Below are 18,814 nucleotides of genomic sequence, written 5' to 3'. Positions count from 1 at the left end.
GCTTGCAGGAAGTATGTCGAGCGGGCATTTGGTGTGCTCCAATCTTGATTTGCTGTTGTCCAGTTCCCTACTCAGACCTGGTCGAAAGATCAAATGTGGGAGATCATGACTTGCTGTGTCATCTTGCACAACATGATCATTGAGACCGAGCAGGAAGAGCCAGTGTTTGACACCGAACCATATTACAGGCAGGGTCCTCTTGCCCAAGTTGATCACCAGCTACCGACAACCTGGACTGACTACCTCAATATGCGCCAGGAGATCCGAGACCCATAGATGCATCAAGAACAACAACACGATTTGATGGAGCACCTATGGAGGCTCAAGGGCCAGGTCGGGGCGACGCGGGAATGATGTGTGATGAAACTTGAGTTTTTATTTGTTAATCTATATAATTTGTATTGAACTATTCGATTTATGTGATGAAATACGCCGAAACACGCCGAATCATGCCAAACCATGTGACGAACTAATTGATTTCTATTTGTATGCGAAAATTCACGCCGAAACATGCCGAACCGCGTCAAATATGGACCGATTCACGTAGATATCGGGCCGTTATTGGACATAATTAGGCTGAACACTGGGCCGAAATCGGCGCTTAGGGGCGACCTGGGGACGACAGCTGGCTGACCAACCGCCCCTAGCGCCAAGTTTACCGTCGGCTCACTCCCAGGCCGCTCTTTTTCGGGAGAGGTCCTATGTGACGCATTTTGCGTCAACTAGCTGTAGCTTCGCAGAAGGCACTTCGTTGGCGGGCTAACTGGCCGCGCTGCGCGTTGAACTGTTTCTCAGACGGATGACTGTTTGAACTATTTTTACCGTTGGAGGATGACTGTTTCGCACTGTTTCATATCGTTTCGTCTATTTCAGTTGTTTTTTTTCGTGTGTGTAACCTAAAGAAAGTTTGTACTGTTTCTGCTGTTTTTTTGGTGTGAACTAAGAAAACAGCAAATTGTAAGCATGTATAAAGAACAGTAATTCTGCTGGTTCTAAAACAGAGAATTGATTCCTACTGTATCTGTGGTTTCTTCGTGTGAACTAAAAAACAGTAAATTGGAAGAGTGTATAAAGAACAATAATTCTGCTAGTTCTAAAACAGTGAATTGTACAAAAGAATATAGCTGAAGTAAAGAAACATTTAAAAACAGTAACTATGCTTGTTAAATAACAGTACTGAAAGGTCGAAGAAACATTTAAAAACAGTAATTATGCTTAGAGCTTCTTTACAAACTAATTCTGCAGTTTTGAATCTTCTTTGCAACTGAAAGTAATGCAAGAAAGTATCACTGGGCACCATGATAAAAACATAGAACTGTATCATTAAGGAAACATTTCCCTCATGGAAGAATTCCTTTCAGTTCAAAAAAAGTCTTGCACTGCAATTTCCCTTGAAGTTGACAATAAAAAATAGTGATGAGACCCTTCAGAATAAACAGGGAAATAAGTTAGTTGGGAATAGGTACAAGAAATTTTGGATAGTAAAAGGTTGAAAAAAAAATGGAATATGGTTATACATGATCCTTCCAAGAAGAAAACAGGCCCAAACCTTCCTCAAATGGGACTCTTTGGGTGAAAAGTGTTACAGTATGCACTATTATTTAGTGAGAGAATCTGCAGATCATTAAGTTACCTAAGATGAGTTCATAAGCAGGACAAAAAATGATTGGCCTTCAAAGCTTCACTTGAATATGCGGAAACCCTGCTGAAACAGAAATGTGATTACATGAAATTAATTGCACTATTGACTACAAAGAACATGGTGTAAGGAGGAAAGAACTAGAGAATTTACATGTTTCTGCAGGAAAGAAGTTACGAAAGGCAGCTGAATTTCATTGTCCTTGCAAGTAACAATCTCAAAATGGTATTTCTCACATTGAGCTTATAGATCGTCCTTCAATTTTTAAAATAAAATGCAATTTAATTTCTGTTATGTACCGAAGAATCACAAAGAAGGGAAAAAAGTGCTTTCAATGGAGTAATTGTGGTGGTACTTGCATTAGGGAAACCCTCCATTCCGAGACCTCTGTAGTTGGCACTAAACAAAGCCCTGGTAACCCTGCTGCCTAAGAAGTATGGTGCTGAGGAGTTGAAGGATTACCGTCCGGTCAGTCTGGTACATGGCGCGGCAAAAATCTTCGACAAGGTTTTGGCCTGCCGACTCACGAACGAGCTGCCGCACTTGGTGGGCCAACACCAAAGTGCCTTTGTTAAGGGCCGATTCCTCCATGATAATTTCATACTCGCCCAATGCACGGCTCGACGTCTCCACGCCTTAAAGCAACCGGCCGTGATGGTGAAATTGGATATCTCAAAGGCTTTCGACACGGTCCAGTGGCCCTTTCTTCTCGAAGTTCTGCAACGCATGGGTTTTGGCGCACGGTGGATATCTTGGATAGTGGGACTCCTCTCCACGTCGTCCACCCGCATCATGGTAAATGGAGTGCCCGGGGCCCCGATCTTCAATTGCTGCGGGCTCCGCCAAGGAGGCCCGTTATCGCCGATGCTCTTCATTCTTATCATGGAGCCACTGCACCGTCTCTTCAAGTTGGCCTCCGAGCTCGGCATTCTGACTCCACTGGCGCGCACAGGTCTTGAGCACCGCTTGTCCATCTTCGCGGATGATGTGATCGTTTTCATCAAACCGGTGGACCTTGAGCTAACTACCACTTCAAGGATCTTGCAAATGTATGGCATGGCGTCTGGCCTCCGGGTAAATATGCAAAAAACCTCGGCCATGCCCATACGATGCTCGGAGGATGAGGTGGCGCGCGTGGAAGGTATCCTGGGATGCAGTATTGGATCATTCCCATGCAAATACCTAGGCCTCCCCCTATGTCTGAAGAAACCCTCAGCGGCACAACTAAGCGGATTGGTGGAGACGCTGGCAACTCGTCTGCCCACCTGGAAGGGGGCGACCCTACCCAAAAGTGGCAGACTCATTCTGGTCCTCTCAGCGCTATGCTCGATCCCTCTGCACGCGATGATTGCGCTGGACCTACCCATCAAGACGATAGCGGCCATGAACAAGATAATTAGAGGGTTCCTATGGTGTGGCAAAGCTCAAGCTAATGGAGGGCACTGCTCTGTGGCTTGGGAGGAGGTGTGCACACCACGCTGGGCAGGAGGCCTGGGTATACCGTGCCTTAGGTGGCTAAATGTTGCAATGCAAGCTCGTTGGGCTTGGTTGCATCGTGTGGACCGGGATCGTCCTTGGGCAGAGTTCAAGTTTGCCCTCCCCAAGGCTTCTCTTGCGGTGGTTGCAGCAGCCACCAAGGTGACAGTAGGGAATGGCAAAGATGCCCTCTTTTGGGAAGACCGCTGGCTACATGGCGCGAGGATTCAGGAGTTTGCACCCGGCATATATGATAGAGTAAGGAAGCGAGTAAAGGACACACAGACAGTTTACGAGGCCATCACGCTAGGGTCTTGGACTCGCGATATCGGCCCTGACATGGCTTACGAAACTCTCATGGAGTACCTCGAGATCTGGCAGAGATTGCAAGGGATACAGCTCCAGGAACACACCCCTGACTCCATAGTTTGGGCTTGGGAGCCGAACGGCCAATTCTCGGTCCGTTCCGCCTACGCTGCACAGTTTGCTGGCAGGGAGGTGGCGCCTGCGGCGGACTTTTGTTGGAGATCTAGGGCACCTCTCAAGTGCCGCTTCTTCACCTGGCTGGCCATGAGGAACAGATGCTGGACTTCGGATCGACTGGCCCGACGCGGCCTCCCGCACCAGGATGCATGCCCATTTTGTAACCAAGAGGAGGAAACCATAGACCACATTCTTCTAACGTGTGTGTTCGCCAGGACTGTCTGGAGAACCCTGTGCTCAGCCCTTGGGAAACCGCAGTGGACACCAACTACACAAGACACCCTCAAGGAGTGGTGTGTTGCAAGAACATCAGGCGTGCACAAGCCGAAGGAGTTGAGGGCGCTTCTTACTCTCGGCCTTTGGGAGCTTTGGAAACACAGGAATGCGGTTGTCTTCGATGGCGCCTCTCCATCACTAGAGGTGGTCGTTAGGCGCGTCGTCGCGAAGGGTAGAGCTTGGCAGCACGCGGGCCTGTTGAAAGGTGAAGTAGACATCACGCTTCAGCTTCTAGCAGGGTGGGCAAGCAGCGAGTAGTCGGGTTAGTTGTTGCGCAGGTGGACTATCGGCCGCGCTGTGTGCTGATGTGATGTTATGTAGCGTTTAAATCTTTGTAACATCAACGGTGGCTGGGATTCTTCCCCCCCTTCTTTCTTCTATATAAGATGATACGCACACTCGTGCGTATTCGAGAAAGTTGCTCAAATATTGAAGAAGGAAAATCCCTGAGTCATACCTGTAAAAAAATAGTGATGGAACATTTGGTGAATTTTAAATTCTTTGTAACTGTTATTTGTGGAGATAGAGCACAAAAGTTGCTTATCAGGGTTATAAGTACAGGGGAGAGTTCCATTCAAAAAAGGCGCCTGAAATTGACCTTGGGAGCTGGTACAAATGTTGACTCAAAATTTCCTATGTTAAAAGAATTAGTATTTCCGTATGTGGCAGCGAACAAAGCCTTGAAGTTGTAAATTAGTGAACTAACTGTCGGTAGAAATGTATCACCACTGTAGTACGGATTAATAATATCAATCAATTTGACTCTGAATTTAGCAACAATCAGTATCCATTGTTTTTCCTTGAATACAGGCATTTTGACCTACATAGTTTTAGAAAGGAACAAACTGTTAGTCTAAGCTCTGTCAAAATGAATAATCTATAAGAGCACTTATTACAAAAAAAATGTTCCGTATGAATGAGGTCACAGGGGACATGGTTCATTGCCCTCTTTCTTTTTTGTTATTTTTCTTTGCTCCGGGCAGGTGCATGCATTTTGTTTGGTACGGACAATTAAACAAAATGTTCTTTAATGATATCCGTAAAATGTTCTTCGAATTAAATAATGTTTTGTGGAGTCAACAAATTTTCCGTGCAAAATGTTCCCTGAATAAAGGTTGCATAATTAATGTTCCCCTCAATAATGTTAGCTGGAAAAAAGTTTTATAAACAATGTTACTTCGAAAATATATCACTTGTTCAAGTTAGCTGCAAAAATGTTCCCTTCATAATGTTACCTGAATAATGTTCGTGGGAAAATGTTTTTAAAATAATGTTCCCTCATAAATGTCCCTTGGAAAATGTTCCTTGAATAATGTTCCCTGGAAAATGTACTACATATATTTTGAAAATATTCTTTGAAGTCAGAAAATGTTCTTCAAAATAAATAATGTTCCCTAGAGTCAATAACTTTTCCTTTCAAAAGGTTCCTTTGATAATGTTACCTAAATAATGTTCCCCGAATAATGTTCCGTACATAATGTTCCCTCATAAATGTCCCTTGAAAAATGTTCCCTAAATAATGTTCCATGGAAGATGTTCTAGGTATATTTAAAAACTATCTCTAAACTCTAAAATGTTCTATAAATAAAATAACGTTCCCTAGAGTAAAGAAATTCCTTGCAAAATGTTCCCATAAAACGAAGAATAATGTTGGTAAAAGCCTAAACAAGTTGCAGGTTGTAACTTTTCCTGAGAACATTGTTTTCAAACAAAATTAATTAATGTTCGCTGGAGCCAACAATTTTTCTTAGAAAAATGTTCCCTTAATAATGTTAGCTAAATAATGTTCCCAAAGTAATGTTCCCCAAATAATGTTCCCCGATGAATGTCCCCAAATAACTATGCAAAATTTAAAAATATTATGTGAAGTCAAAAACTGTTCTTCAAAATAAATAATGTTCCTAAGTAATGTTCCTCCAAAAATGTTCCTTCAATAATGTTCCCTAAAATAATGTTCGTAGATAGTGTTCCCTGAATAATGTTTGTGGAATACATCGTTTACAAATTGTGAATGTGATAAGCACCCAAACAATACATATGCGAAAAGAGTAGCACACAAAGGTTATCCATCATGTAAAAAAAGGTCAAGGTACAGGTACTAGTTCTGAAGTGCTACAAATAACGCCAGTGCACACATATCTACATGAAAAAAAGCATCCAAGTATACCTGCTAGTTGTAACCTACAACAAATATCACCAGAGCTAACACCAGTCCATCAGAAAAAATGCTTTCTCGACTTTTATACAACATATCTACACAAGGATAAGCACCGAACAGAAATGAGAGTCGGCGTACAGAATTTCAGAACTACTATTAATTTTGTTGGCTGATTTCAAGAACTAAATAATGGCTAATGTTTGTTGAACCATTTATTTCTAAGCTACCGAGGAGAACAAATATTATTTATGGTATATTGTAATTAAGAAAGAAGAGTGGTTTTCCTTCAAGAGAAAAAACAAAACAGTGAATTAGCAGGTATCATCTATAAAAATGATGTGAAAAGTTCATCGATCTTGAAACAGCAAGCACTCTCTTCCTGGGAATGCATTATTCGCATTATCTATTCCCTAGTCGTTTCCTTATAGCATCACTCTTAGGCAAAACAAAAAGGGCACAAGAAAACTAGCTACTATAGTAAGCATCAGATTAACAAAAATGAGATATGAGCTTCAGATTAAACAACAAGCAGCAATAGGAACAAAGTAGCTAAATCTATACAGATATTTGATATATGCTCCAATGACTTATGCAACCAACTTATCATGCTTGCCTAAGCAAGATCAAACTTTGCTTATAAATTACTTAATACAATATAACTGCAAATGTTGATAGATGCGTGCTCACATGACAAAACATATGAACAAATAGAAACTGCCACTACTACACATCGCACACAACTCTCAGACAACAAAGAGAACCTGTTCACATGACAAAACTGTTTGTGCATCCACTTGCTGGGTTGGTGCTGAAACCTTAAATTCAGAGAAGAGAATGATGAGAACTTGCCAGGACCCTGGATCCGGAAGCATCCGCCACATCTACACAAGTGCATGTTGATTGCTATCTTTTGCCCCTAGTGGCTAGTCCAGCAATTGGTTTTTCTTAATTAACAACAAAACAGAAGAAGCTGCACCGACAACACGAAATAGAGCAGACCACTACTACTGATCGAACCAGCACACAAAAATTTAAGTAATTTTAGTTGGTTAACATGTTGATAGGTCCTTGCTTCTCGGGAAAATACATCCTAACAAGTCAACTGAACTAGTCCCTGATGCTGCTACACATTACAGAAACTAAGAGAACATATAAAACAGGAGATAAAAACTTCTCCATCATGCTACACAAACCCCATAGCATCATCAACAGAAACACACAAAATCCCAAGGCAAAAGCACATGAACACATAACCCCCCTATCATCATCATGCTGCATCATGCCTTGAAATCCAATCTGTGAAGGCAACCCCCTAGTCTAGACTCAGATTCACCAAATCAGAACTGCCATGTACAAGACCACATTCTGCAAACCGTAGCAACACCGGAAAAGACACTAACACAACTAAATAGCCTCGATCTTGCGGTACCACACAGAGAGGAAGGAACATAGCGGGGGAATTGGGGCCGTTACCTTGTGGATGCCGGCTTGACGAGGACCTAGATGACGCCGAGCTTGGCGGAAGCCTAGACGACGCCGGGCTTGCCGGAACCCTAGATGACGCCGAGCTTGACGGAGCCCTGGACAACGCGGACGCCGACGATGGAGATGCTGGCCACCTGCAAGTAAACATCCATGGCGACTACGTCAGCCACATCTGATGCGATGTCGCGCACGAATCAGGGGGAGAGAGGCCCGACGGCTGCTTACAAGGGCGGCGGTCTCTTGCCGGAGTAGGATCTGTCGCACGAAGGAGGAAAAGGGGATCGCCGCACGAGAGAGGAAAGCTTATCTGTGGAGGAACGGGCGAGTCGCACGAGGAAGGGGGCAGCGAAGAGATGTAAAAAGGCCGGCCCAATTCGAGTCAAGGGGGTGTGCGGCGCCTCGACACTTTGACGCAGAATGCGTCAAATAGGATATTCCCTTTTTCGGCGCCCTGGAGGACCGAACCGCTGGAGATGCTCTAAGGGTTGTACAGGCCCAAGCCCAGAATTTGTTGAAGTCCCTTTTTTCTGAGATAGCCAAATTAGAAGCCCAGCCCATCCCAACTTGCCGATCTGCGTCTCCCATTGTTCGTCTTCCTCGCCGGCCGGACCGCCTCGTGCTGCTCCCCGTCGCCGTCCGTCCATGGCGGCGGCGGCAGCCTCCCCCTCACCCTCCGCGTCCTCCAAGCCCCGTCTCACATCTCAGCACAGCCACGGCCACCGCGGAGGATGATTGATCATTCCCCTCCATTCTCCCCCAAATCTCTACTCCTCGTCGGGCGCAGCAGGCCGTCCATGGGCGGCATCGAGGCATCCAGCCAGGCCTTCCCGCCAGGACGAGGTACGGATCCTGTTCGTCCGTATTCTTCCGCGGATTCGATTCTTCATCCTCGCAATTATCTGCCGTTCGCTCGATTCTGACCCCTCCCTCTTGCTCTGTGGTCTCGAATTCCCCCTTGCGCGTGCTATACAAATATAATACAGGTGGTGGAGGGGGAGGGCCGGAGGGGTAGACAATTGGTGATGCATTAGAGCTTCTCCCGTCAGAGTTGCCACTAAGACAGTGAGAGGGGTGGGCACCCCGCCCCATTGTATGGTTATTACTAAAAAAAATGTGAAGATTCCCTCACCACTACTGTATTTAACAGATGGTTGCTAGGCAGGATTCAGATGAAGATGGATTTTTATTATGTTCGCTTAGCAATTTTTGACAGATGGTTTCGTAGCAGACTGTGGATAGAACTCGCTGCTCAATTATGTACGTTCTGTTATGCAGGATGTAAGGAATGTTTAGACAGTGCACCAAAAGGAAGTTGAGAAATTTAGACAGTTGCTATCGGGAATTTTCACTGAGCTTACCAGCTTTGATGAGGTAAAACTTGTTATACATTATGAATGTGCTTACTGTCTACTGTACTTCAGTGCTACAAAGACAAGGGTCATAGTAAGAACTTCTCCTTATTGCTGTTGTCTGTAGTGCCTCAAGAGTCATCCATATTCAGGAGTGCCTTAAATCCTTTAGGCCTTACATTTAAGTCGGCAAATGTGGGAACACCCAAGATAATTTTCAAAAAGGGAGATGAACTCTGCCAATATCAATTTCTAAGACACTAAGACCTTGGGAAAAAAAAAGATCAATTGGCTATCATCCAACTCTGTTTTACATTTAGCGGAATATCTTTTCTTTGAATTATTCAAGTATGTTTTTTCCATCGAATAGAAAACCTTAAAATATCATGCAAAGATAGTCTTCCAGGTCCTTGGAAAACCATATGTGCCAATCACAGAGTAGCAATCATTTTAATACGGGGCAAAACCGTGTAAGTGGTGTCGTTAGAATTAAATGTGGTCCTTCATGCATACTCAGTCTCATTTGGTACACTTGTGTGGGCAGCAGCAGTAGGCACAAAGTGGTGCTTCTGGCTTATCAGCTATGTAGCACGAGTGGTTCTGCAAGTGCCGCGTGGAAGGCCAAAGAATTGACTGAACTAAGGGCCGCCGGCAGAATTGACTGCTTCAGAAACATCTCTACGAGTGGCTGAGACGCGCAGAGAGGAAGGCCAGACAAGAGTCATCTATATTGGCTGCTTTAAGTTTCACTCTCTTGTGGTCCCTCTTCGTCTGCGCTATGGAGGTGGTGGAGGGGAAGCAACGCGCAGAGAGGAAGGCCAGACAATAGTCGATGATGTGCATTAGATCTTCTTGCATCAGATCTTGAAAGCAAGGAAGGAAGCCATCCAGGCACCTTCATGCGTGCTTCCGTCTTTCAGATCTTGGGGTGTTTGCCCAGCAGAACATGTTGGTAGGCTAAAGAGCTGCCACTGAAGACAGTGAGAGAGGTGGGTAACCCCCCTCAACTGTGTGATTTCCTACAGAATATGAATATTTTATTGTTACTATTTAACTTGTGAGTTTTGTTTATTGCTTCTTAAAAAACCCTTCTGATGCACTGGTACTAGCACATTTTTTTCCAAACATGTTTTTTTCAAGGTCATAGAGCATTGTCCTACCTTTGTAGTTAATAAATTAAAATCAAGAGTAACTCGACTGTGTGACTCAGGACGATACATTTTATCATGTTACGCCTTTCTAAATATTTTATTCTAACTTGTACCTTTTCTCCAAAGTTCTGTGCTGTTGGTTCAACATGTGGAGTTCCGTTATGTACTGTTGTTTCTGTCCTTAACAGATGGCTGGTAGGGAGGATGGAGATTAAGATGGGTTTCTGTTATGTTCTATTAAGATGGTTTTTCTTAGCAGACTGTGGATTAGAACTCACTGCTCTGTTATTGAGGATGTAAGAAATTTTGTTGTAGTGCACGAAAGGAAGTCGAGAAAATGAGACTGTTGTTGGGAGTTTTCAGCGGGCTTACCAACTTTGACAAGTTAAAACATGTTATGTTATTAACGTGCTCACGGTCTACTGTACTTCACTAAATTAAAAAAAAAAGGGCAACCTGGTGCATGTAGCTCCTGCTTGCGCAGGGTTCAGGGAAGGGTCCGACCACTTTGGGTCTATAGTACGCAGCCTTTCCCTACATTTCTCATTTCTGTAAGAGGCTGTTTCCAGGACTTGAACCCATGACCTTATGGTCACAAGGCAGCAGCTTTACCACTGCGCCAAGGCTCCCCTTCTCTATACTTCACTAAATTGACTTGTCTTAATTTCTTTTGACTCTTTCTAGTAAATTCGTTTCAGCCGATTCAATCACCATTTGCACCTGCACTTGTCCTTACTGTTGGCGTGCCTCAAGAGTCATCTATATTCAAGTGTGCCTTAAATCTTTTACGCCTTGCGTTTAAGACAACAAATGTGAGAAGATCCAAAATAATAATTTTCAAAAGGGAGATGACCTCTGGCAAGATCAAACTGGTAAGAAAGACACTAAGACCTTCCAAAGAAATATCAGTTGGTAGTACAATTCTGTTTTTGAATTATTCAAGCCTGTTTTACATTTAATGGAAAACCTTTTTTTATATCATGCAAAGAAGTCTTGTCTTTCCAGACCCTGGAATACCATATATTTGAATCACAGAGTAGCAATCATTTTATTATAGGGAACAGCGTGCAAGTGGTGCTGTTGGAATTAAATGTGGTCCTGCATTGCATGCTCGTCTCAAGTGGTACGCTTGTGTAGTAGGCAGCAGGACAGGCACAAGTGGTGCTGCAAGTGCCGCATGTAAGGCCAAAGACTTGACTGAACCGAGGGCCACCGGCTGGAATGACTGCTTCCGAAGCATCTCTACAAGTGGCTGAGACACAGAGAGAGGAAGGCCACACAAGAGTCATCTATCTTGGCTGCTTCAAGGTCTCACCAGCATTTCCCAGAGGAGTAACCGCCTGCCTGCAGTCCTGCCACAACTTCATAGGAATAATCGCCTCGCCGGCCAGGCTCTGGGGCTGCTGCTGCCTCTGCAACGCCGGAGCTGCTGCTGCTCGGGCGTCCACGTGCTGGTCACCGTGGCTTCAGGTAACTATGGTTGCGAGGTTGGATTGTTGATTTTTTATTAGTTCAAGAACAGGTCTCGAGCTCTACATCCGTCTTGCTCACACCATTCTCTTGCGGTGTGCTTGTGGTGTGCCACGTGTGCTGCAGGAGTTTCTTCTGAACCTTCCAATGGCGGAGGTGCTGGCCACCATGGCGATCCGGCCACTGGTGTCCATGCTGATGAACAAGTCGTCCAACTACCTCCTGGACAAGTACAAGGTAATGGATGGAATGGAGGAGCAGCACAAGATTCTCAAACGCAAACTTGCAGCCATTCTCGACGTCATTGCCGACGCCGAGGAGCAAGCGACAGCCCACAGGGAAGGGGTGAAAGCTTGGCTCCAGGAGCTCAAGACAGTGGCTTATCAAGCAAATGAAGTCTTCGACGAATTCAAGTACGAAGCGCTCCGTCGTGAAGCCAAGAAGAACGGGCACTACATCAAGCTTGGCTTGGATGTAGTTAAACTCTTGCGCACTCACAACCGTATTGTCTTCCGTCACAGAATGGGTACCAAGCTTTGCCAGATTTTGCAGGCCGTTGAGGTCCTCATCACAGAGATGCACGCCTTTAGGTTCAAGTACCGACCACAGCCACCGGTTTTTAAGAAGTGGAGGCAGACAGATTATGTCATCATCGACCCACGAGAAATTCTTAGCAGATCCAGACATGGAGATAAGAAATATGTTGTTGATATACTACTTGGTAAAGCTAGCAGTTCAGATCTCACAGTTGTTCCCATCGTTGGAATGGGGGGCCTTGGCAAGACCACACTAGCACAGCTCATATACAATGAACCTGAAGTTCAGAAGCATTTCCAGTTGCTGCTCTGGGTATGTGTATCTGATACATTTGATGTGAACTCCCTAGCTAGGAGTATAGTTGAGGCATCTCCCAAGAAGAATCATGATACAGAGAAACCACCACTGGATAGACTTCAAATATTGGTCAGTGGGCAGAGGTATCTCCTTGTATTGGATGATATCTGGAACAACAAAGAGTTCCGTAAGTGGGAAATGTTGAAGGTCTGTCTTCAGCATGGTGGCATGGGTAGTGCGGTGCTGACAACAACTCGCGATAAACGAGTTGCTGAAATTATGGGTGCAGTAGCCTACAATCTCAACGTTTTGGAGGATTGCTTCATAAAGGAAATTATTGAGGCTAGAGCATTCGGTTCAGAGAAAGAAAAGCCAGCTGAACTAGTCAAGATGGTTGATGAGATTGTGAAGAGATGTTCTGGCTCTCCATTAGCTGCAACGGCACTGGGCTCTGTACTTAGTACCAAGACCAGTGTGAATGAATGGAAGGATGTATTATCCAGAAGTAGCATTTGCACTGATGAAACTGGAATTTTGCCAATACTGAAGCTTAGCTACAATGACTTGCCATCACACATGAAGCAGTGCTTTGCTTTTTGTGCTGTATTTCCAAAAGATTACAAGATTGATGTGGAGATGCTGATCCAACTATGGATCGCAAATGGCTTTATCCCAGAGCAGAAGGAAGCTAGTCTTGAAACCACTGGAAAACATATTTTTGATGAGCTTGCCTCAAGGTCATTCTTTCTGGACATAGAGGAAAGTAAAGATGTTATGTCGTTTGATTTTGTACCTACATATTATTCCAGAATGACATGTAAAATCCATGATCTTATGCATGATATTGCAATGTCTGTTATGGAAAAGGATTGTGTTGTTGCAACTAAGAAACCTAGTAAAATTGAGTGGCTTCCAGATACTGCTCGGCATTTGTTCCTGTCATGTCAAGAAACAGTAGGTATTTTGAATGATTTTATGGAGAAAAGATCCCCTGCTATCCAAACACTGCTATGTGATGGTTTTGTCCACAGCTCTTTGCATCACCTATCAAAATACCGCTCGTTGCATGCCTTGAAGCTCTGTATATATACAGAGTCATTTCCATTGAAACCAAAGTATCTGCATCACCTGAGGTACCTTGATCTCTCATACAGTAATATGAAAGCACTTCCCGAAGATATTAGTATTCTGTATAACTTGCAAACATTGGACCTTTCCAACTGTGGTAATCTTGATCGACTTCCGAGGCAAATGAAGTATATGACTTCCCTCCGTCATCTCTACACTCATGGATGTCGGGAGTTGAAGAGCATGCCTCCAGAACTCGGAGAACTCACTGACCTGCGGACACTTACATGTTTCGTAGCAGCAGTTACGAGCCCCGATTGTAGTGATGTTGCACAGCTGCAGGGTTTAAATCTTGGTGGTCATCTAGAACTACGTCAGTTAGAGAACGTTGAAAAAGATGAAGCAGAAGTGGCAAATCTCGGAAAAAAGAAGGATCTTAGAGAATTGACATTAAGATGGAGTTTTGTTTGTGATAGCAAGGTGCTTGACAATTTTGAGCCTCATGATGGACTGCTAATTCTCAGAATATATTCCTATGGTGGAGAGTGCATGGGTATGTTGCAAAACATGGTTGAGATCCATCTTTCTCATTGTGAAAGATTGCAATTTTTGTTCAGATGTGGCACATCCTTCACTTTTCCAAATCTGAAGGTGCTTACGCTAGAGCATCTGTTGGATTTTGAGAGATGGTGGGAAATAAATGAGAGGCAAGAAGAACGGACAATATTTCCTCTGCTTGAGAAGTTATTTATTCGGCATTGTGGAAAGTTGATAGCATTACCTGAAGCACCATTGCTTGAAGAACAATGTCGTGGAGGTAATATATGGGTATGCACTCCGTCCTCTCTGCTTAAGAACTTGTTTATTAGGTATTGTGGAAAGGTGGTAGCATTACGTGAAGCACCGTTGGTTGAAGAATCATGTAGTGGAGGTTATAGATTGGTACGATCAGCATTTCCTTCTCTAAAGGTACTCGAATTGAAATGCTTGGAGAGTTTTCAGAGATGGGATGCTGTTGTTGTAGGAGAACCGATATTGTTTCCTCGTCTTGAGAAACTATCAGCTCAGAAATGCCCTAAGCTAGTAGATTTACCTGAAGCACCAAATCTCAGTGTATTAGAAGTTGAGGATGTCAACCAAGAGATATTCCATTGTGTAGACAGGTATTTACCTTTACTGACCAAACTGATAATGAAGCTAGAATACATAGAAACAACGCCAGAGGCTGAGTGCACTCTGATTGTACCATTGGACAACAAGAACAAATGGAACCAGAAATCCCCTCTTACAGTTATGCAGTTAAGGTGCTGCAACTCATTCTTTGGAACAGGTGCACCAGAGCCGTGTGACTATTTTGAACACCTTGAAGAGTTAGAAATTGATAAATGTGATGCACTCGCCCACTGGCCAGAGAAAGTGTTTCAAAGCTTGGTAACCTTGAGGAGATTAACGATTAGAAGCTGCAAAAATCTAACTGGATACTCACAAGCTCCTCTTGAATCGTCAGCATCTGAAAGGAGTCAGCACCTGCCAGCTTTGGAGTCTCTTGAGTTAAAAGAGTGTGAAAGTTTGGTAGAGATGTTCAACGTCCCAACATCTCTTAAGAGGATACAAATTCAGTCGTGCCCTAAGCTTGAATTCATCTGTGGCAAGCAGCAAGGCATGTCAGAGTTAGTCCAAGGATCTTCTTGCAGTGAGGCAATTGTGCCCACTGCTGTATCAGAGTTGTCATCCTCACCCATGAATCAGTTTTGTCCATGCCTAGAATATCTGTGGTTATTTAGTTGTGGAAGTTTACCATCTGTTCTAAATCTTCCTCCGTCCTTAGAGACCATATATATTGGTTGTTGTAGTAGTATTCAAGTCCTATCATGTCGCTTGGATGGGCTCCAGAAACCACAAGTCACTACTTCCATAAATTCTCCAGAGCTATCAACAGTAGCAGCAGCAGGAGAGCATTCACTTCCTCCTCATCTCAAATATCTGAATATATGGTCCTGTGATAGCATGTTGGGGGGGATCCTCCGTCTGCCCACATCCCTTGAGATGCTTTACATTATGGACAATAGTCGGTTGACGTCGCTGGAGTCGCTGTCAGCAGAGCACCCCCCATCGTTGGAAACCTTTTCACTTTCTCACTGTATTACCCTGGCATCCCTGCCGAATGAGCCGCAAACATACGGGTCTCTCAAAGAGCTTTCAATACATGGCTGTCCAGCTATAAAGAACCTCCCTAGATGCCTGCAGCAACGACTGGACAGCCTCGACTACAGATGGCTAGATGCCCGTTATGAAGGTATGATGCACATTTCTCTGTCTATGCCATATATGACCAACCAAAGTAGTCATCCATCCCATCGCATGTAGCACGTTTAACATGTTTGTTTAAAGTTTTTTCTCCATTGTTTTAAATTCACGAAGTAGAAAATTACATGTTACATTAGTTTGTACATGCTTGTTCCCTGACCTCATTTGTGATGTGCAGTAATGGCGTTTAAACCGAAGACATGGAAGGAGATACCAAGATTATTCCGTGAGCAGAGGAAGGCCACTCAAAGAATCAGGCAACGCCAGCAAAACATGCAGGAGTAAGCAGGGCATGTATTTTGTTGGCTTCAAATAGTGTACCAGGTGATTGTTATGTGATTGGTTGGACTTTGATCTGTATCTTCTTCAGATATCCAGGTGATTGCTATGTGCTTGTAACGTGAATTAGTTCATCTCCTTAAAACATTTCCTGGGTTTAGGCCTCCATGATGGTTGCTCTGCTCTGCTCTGCTAGCTAGCGGAATACTGACTTGCAATTGCTTATACAACTGAATTGTACAACAGTCGCCCTCGATGGAGAATTGTTAGGGCCTGTGATGCTTGGCGTTGAGGCGAGCGTCGCTGGATTTGGTTCGCTGCTGCTCCTTTCGGTGGGTGGGTGTAGCGGGTAGGGGCAGCAGTTTACTGTCATGTTCGGTTTAGCCCACCAATGCTCTAGATATCTGAATAACTTGCATCACAGTTCCTCTGAAGATTATTTTTTTCCCCACTCAACTTGCTGATTTGTGCCTCACACTTGTGAGCTAGCTATGTACGTTAGATCTAGTTCTAGCGTCGTCACCTTGTTGACAGGGCGTTGGCTTTCCAACTTGGTTAGGAACTATTGAAACTGTGAGTTTATATTTTCAAGACCTCCAATTTGTTCATATTTTCACAATATGAATTAAAGCCTCAACTTGTTGAGAAACTATCTGCACTCTGTAATTCGGTGCCTGCTCTGCTCAAGGATGCTGTGATTTTCTTTGATGATAAATAGGCCTCCCTGATGGCTCCTCTGCTCTGCTAGAGTGCTAGTGGAATTTCTTGCAATTGATCGTACAGCTGAACTAAAGTGCAGTGCAGTCGCTCTCGGTTGAGAACTGTCGGGCGGCTGCGGTACAGTTGGTACGGTGGCGTACTGCCTGTCGTCGAGTTGAGCTGCATTGTTTAATTTTAGTTACAGTCCAGGCTGAGACTATCTGGTCTGGATTTTGTTTGCTACAGAGAGATAATCGTCGGGGTCAGCAGTTTAGCCTTCACTTTACATAGATATCTGAATAACATGCACCACATTTCCTATGATGACGATTTTCCCTAAGCTAGGGGAAGAAACTGCCTGTATTCTATAGTTTGGAGCCTGCTGAAGAACTTCACTCTGGTGGCTAGAGGGATACGTACTGAACTGAACTACACCCAACTTATATTCTGGTCGTATGTTCCGATCTGATCATGAACTAACGATACTATATACACCCAACTTTTGTTTTTAAGGTCGCGTGAACTAATGACAATTAGTACAGGAGCAAATAATCTGCTTCATAGTTGCATCGCGAAGGGAAAATATAAGGAAACGAAGTATACAGATTAGAGCATCTGCCAACTGATATTACCTTTTGTGTCATGTACGCATATAGTGCTATTTCAGCATGCCCATGGTTGTGCATTGGCTTAACATTGCACATGGTATTCTGCATTGAAGCTTCTGCATTTGTGTTCAGTAAAACGTGTTCTGCCTCTCATACTTTGGCTGAATTTTGACTTAGTGTCATTTTTCATTAAGGCCTGTTTTAGCGCAGATTATTATATACCAATGCATTTCGAGCTATTCCGAGTTACTACTGTATTGTGATCGCCGTTGTAGATACTAGATAGTACTCTCGATATTATGCAACAGGTATATATCTCATGAACATTTGTCGTGTTCTGCTTCAACCAAACACAAAATGTCTATTCGCTCTACTCATAGCTCCTATTTCCCTGGAAAGAGATCGGTTACTAAACATGCAAGTCAAATGGTCACATGATTCTCTAGTGTACTCACGTGGTGCAATACAAATAACGTGATAAATGTTTCCTGGATGACTTGCTCACACCTATCCCATGATTCTGCATGGGGTCCTATATATACCCTCTGCCCCAGTATGTCAAATTAAGTGAGTGTGATATGCATACTAATTTATCTATCTCTCCTTCAAATTGTCTGAAACATTGGAGGAAAACAAAAATATCATGGTAACATTTACTTACTGTAAATCTGTATTGAATTGCGCTGGAAAATTAGAGTATTGTGGATGGTTCCAACTACTGTCATCTTAGATACTCACTTTGAAAAGCTTTTTTGAATTTCAGACCCGGCCGGACATCCCGTTGATCGTTTGATCTCCATAGAGGATTGTTCAAGAGGTTGCCAATTGTCCTTTCCCACTGCCTACATACAGTTTTGTGTTTTGCCATCATATCTAAAGGTTGCACAATATATTGCAGGACTCTCAACTCGACAGCATTAGTTGGGTGGCAAAGCCTGGGATATGATGCTCCCAATGTACTGCAACTAAATCCAGTGTGAATCGTCTTTCATTGACAAGGAATTAGCTGGGTTAGGTATAACAGAAATCATTGATAAGGAAAAGCATCCAATCAAATCAAAGTTGTTCATAAGATGTCATCACACCCCGTTTACTGTTGGTCCGTTTCAAAACAGTCATGCTCATGCAACACATCATACTCCATTAACTTGTTCAGTCCGGCGACTTGCTTCATAACCTTCACGGGAATTTTCTTCCGCTTCACTAGCGGTTCGATTTTTCTACAGAAAAAGTCATCCACTATTACTATTTTCCCTGTACATGTCTCCACTTCTCAATTATTCTTGTCTGGGTGTCTTAGCTATGACATGCTGATCTAAAAAATGGAGTTGAAGACTAAGCTCAGCTTAGTCGATTCCCATTTCACGCATTAGTCTTGATTTACTCTTTTTTGACTTGCAAGGCAGGAGCTCTGCGGATTTCATTAAGAAGGGAAAAGTAATAGACGGGTCTGGTTTATAAGGGAAACTATGCCAGAAACCACAATATGACACAATTGATTAAGGGACAAACATGAAAAAATCCGACAACTA

The 18,814-nt window shown here is 43.6% G+C and overlaps 2 protein-coding genes and 1 long non-coding RNA gene across 9 annotated transcripts; 2 read left to right on the top strand and 1 right to left on the bottom strand.

Moving 5' to 3' along the window:
- Positions 1-1,166: 1,166 nt before the first annotated feature.
- On the bottom strand, positions 1,167-7,916 carry LOC123105355 (uncharacterized). Of its 5 annotated transcripts, XR_006450813.1 has the most exons (5): positions 7,743-7,916; positions 7,506-7,651; positions 1,793-4,694; positions 1,634-1,705; positions 1,167-1,424 (listed from the first exon to the last, which is right to left on the bottom strand). XR_006450813.1 is itself a non-coding variant. In XM_044527423.1 (3 exons), the coding sequence occupies exon 3, from the start codon at positions 3,022-3,024 to the stop codon at positions 2,098-2,100; it is 927 nt and encodes a 308-aa protein (XP_044383358.1). In that variant the 5' UTR covers positions 3,025-4,694; positions 7,506-7,651; positions 7,743-7,916; the 3' UTR covers positions 1,448-2,097. The 5 variants fall into 5 exon arrangements, 1 of the variants encoding a protein (XP_044383358.1); XR_006450816.1 differs by having other exon boundaries at positions 1,634-4,694; positions 6,042-7,651; XR_006450810.1 differs by having other exon boundaries at positions 1,634-4,694.
- Positions 7,917-8,119: 203 nt separating this feature from the next.
- On the top strand, positions 8,120-10,712 carry LOC123105349 (uncharacterized). Its single transcript, XR_006450808.1, has 3 exons — positions 8,120-8,357; positions 8,793-8,888; positions 9,411-10,712. It is a non-coding gene; the product is annotated as an uncharacterized lncRNA (long non-coding RNA).
- Positions 10,713-11,223: 511 nt separating this feature from the next.
- On the top strand, positions 11,224-18,543 carry LOC123105334 (putative disease resistance protein RGA4). 3 transcript variants are annotated; one of them, XR_006450807.1, is made up of 5 exons: positions 11,224-11,487; positions 11,614-15,685; positions 15,875-16,020; positions 18,046-18,099; positions 18,181-18,543. XR_006450807.1 is itself a non-coding variant. In XM_044527401.1 (3 exons), exons 1-3 carry the CDS (start codon positions 11,239-11,241, stop codon positions 15,979-15,981), a joined length of 4,428 nt encoding a protein of 1,475 aa, XP_044383336.1. In that variant the 5' UTR covers positions 11,224-11,238; the 3' UTR covers positions 15,982-16,142. The 3 variants fall into 3 exon arrangements, 1 of the variants encoding a protein (XP_044383336.1); XR_006450805.1 differs by having other exon boundaries at positions 15,875-16,074; XM_044527401.1 differs by lacking the exons at positions 18,046-18,099; positions 18,181-18,543 and having other exon boundaries at positions 15,875-16,142.
- The last annotated feature ends 271 nt before the right edge of the window (positions 18,544-18,814 follow it).

This window comes from Triticum aestivum, chromosome 1B, assembly GCF_018294505.1.
Source record: "Triticum aestivum cultivar Chinese Spring chromosome 1B, IWGSC CS RefSeq v2.1, whole genome shotgun sequence".
Taxonomy (NCBI): domain Eukaryota; kingdom Viridiplantae; phylum Streptophyta; class Magnoliopsida; order Poales; family Poaceae; genus Triticum; species Triticum aestivum.
Note: the sequence above shows the minus strand (reverse complement) of the source record. Positions and strands in the feature narration are given on the sequence as shown.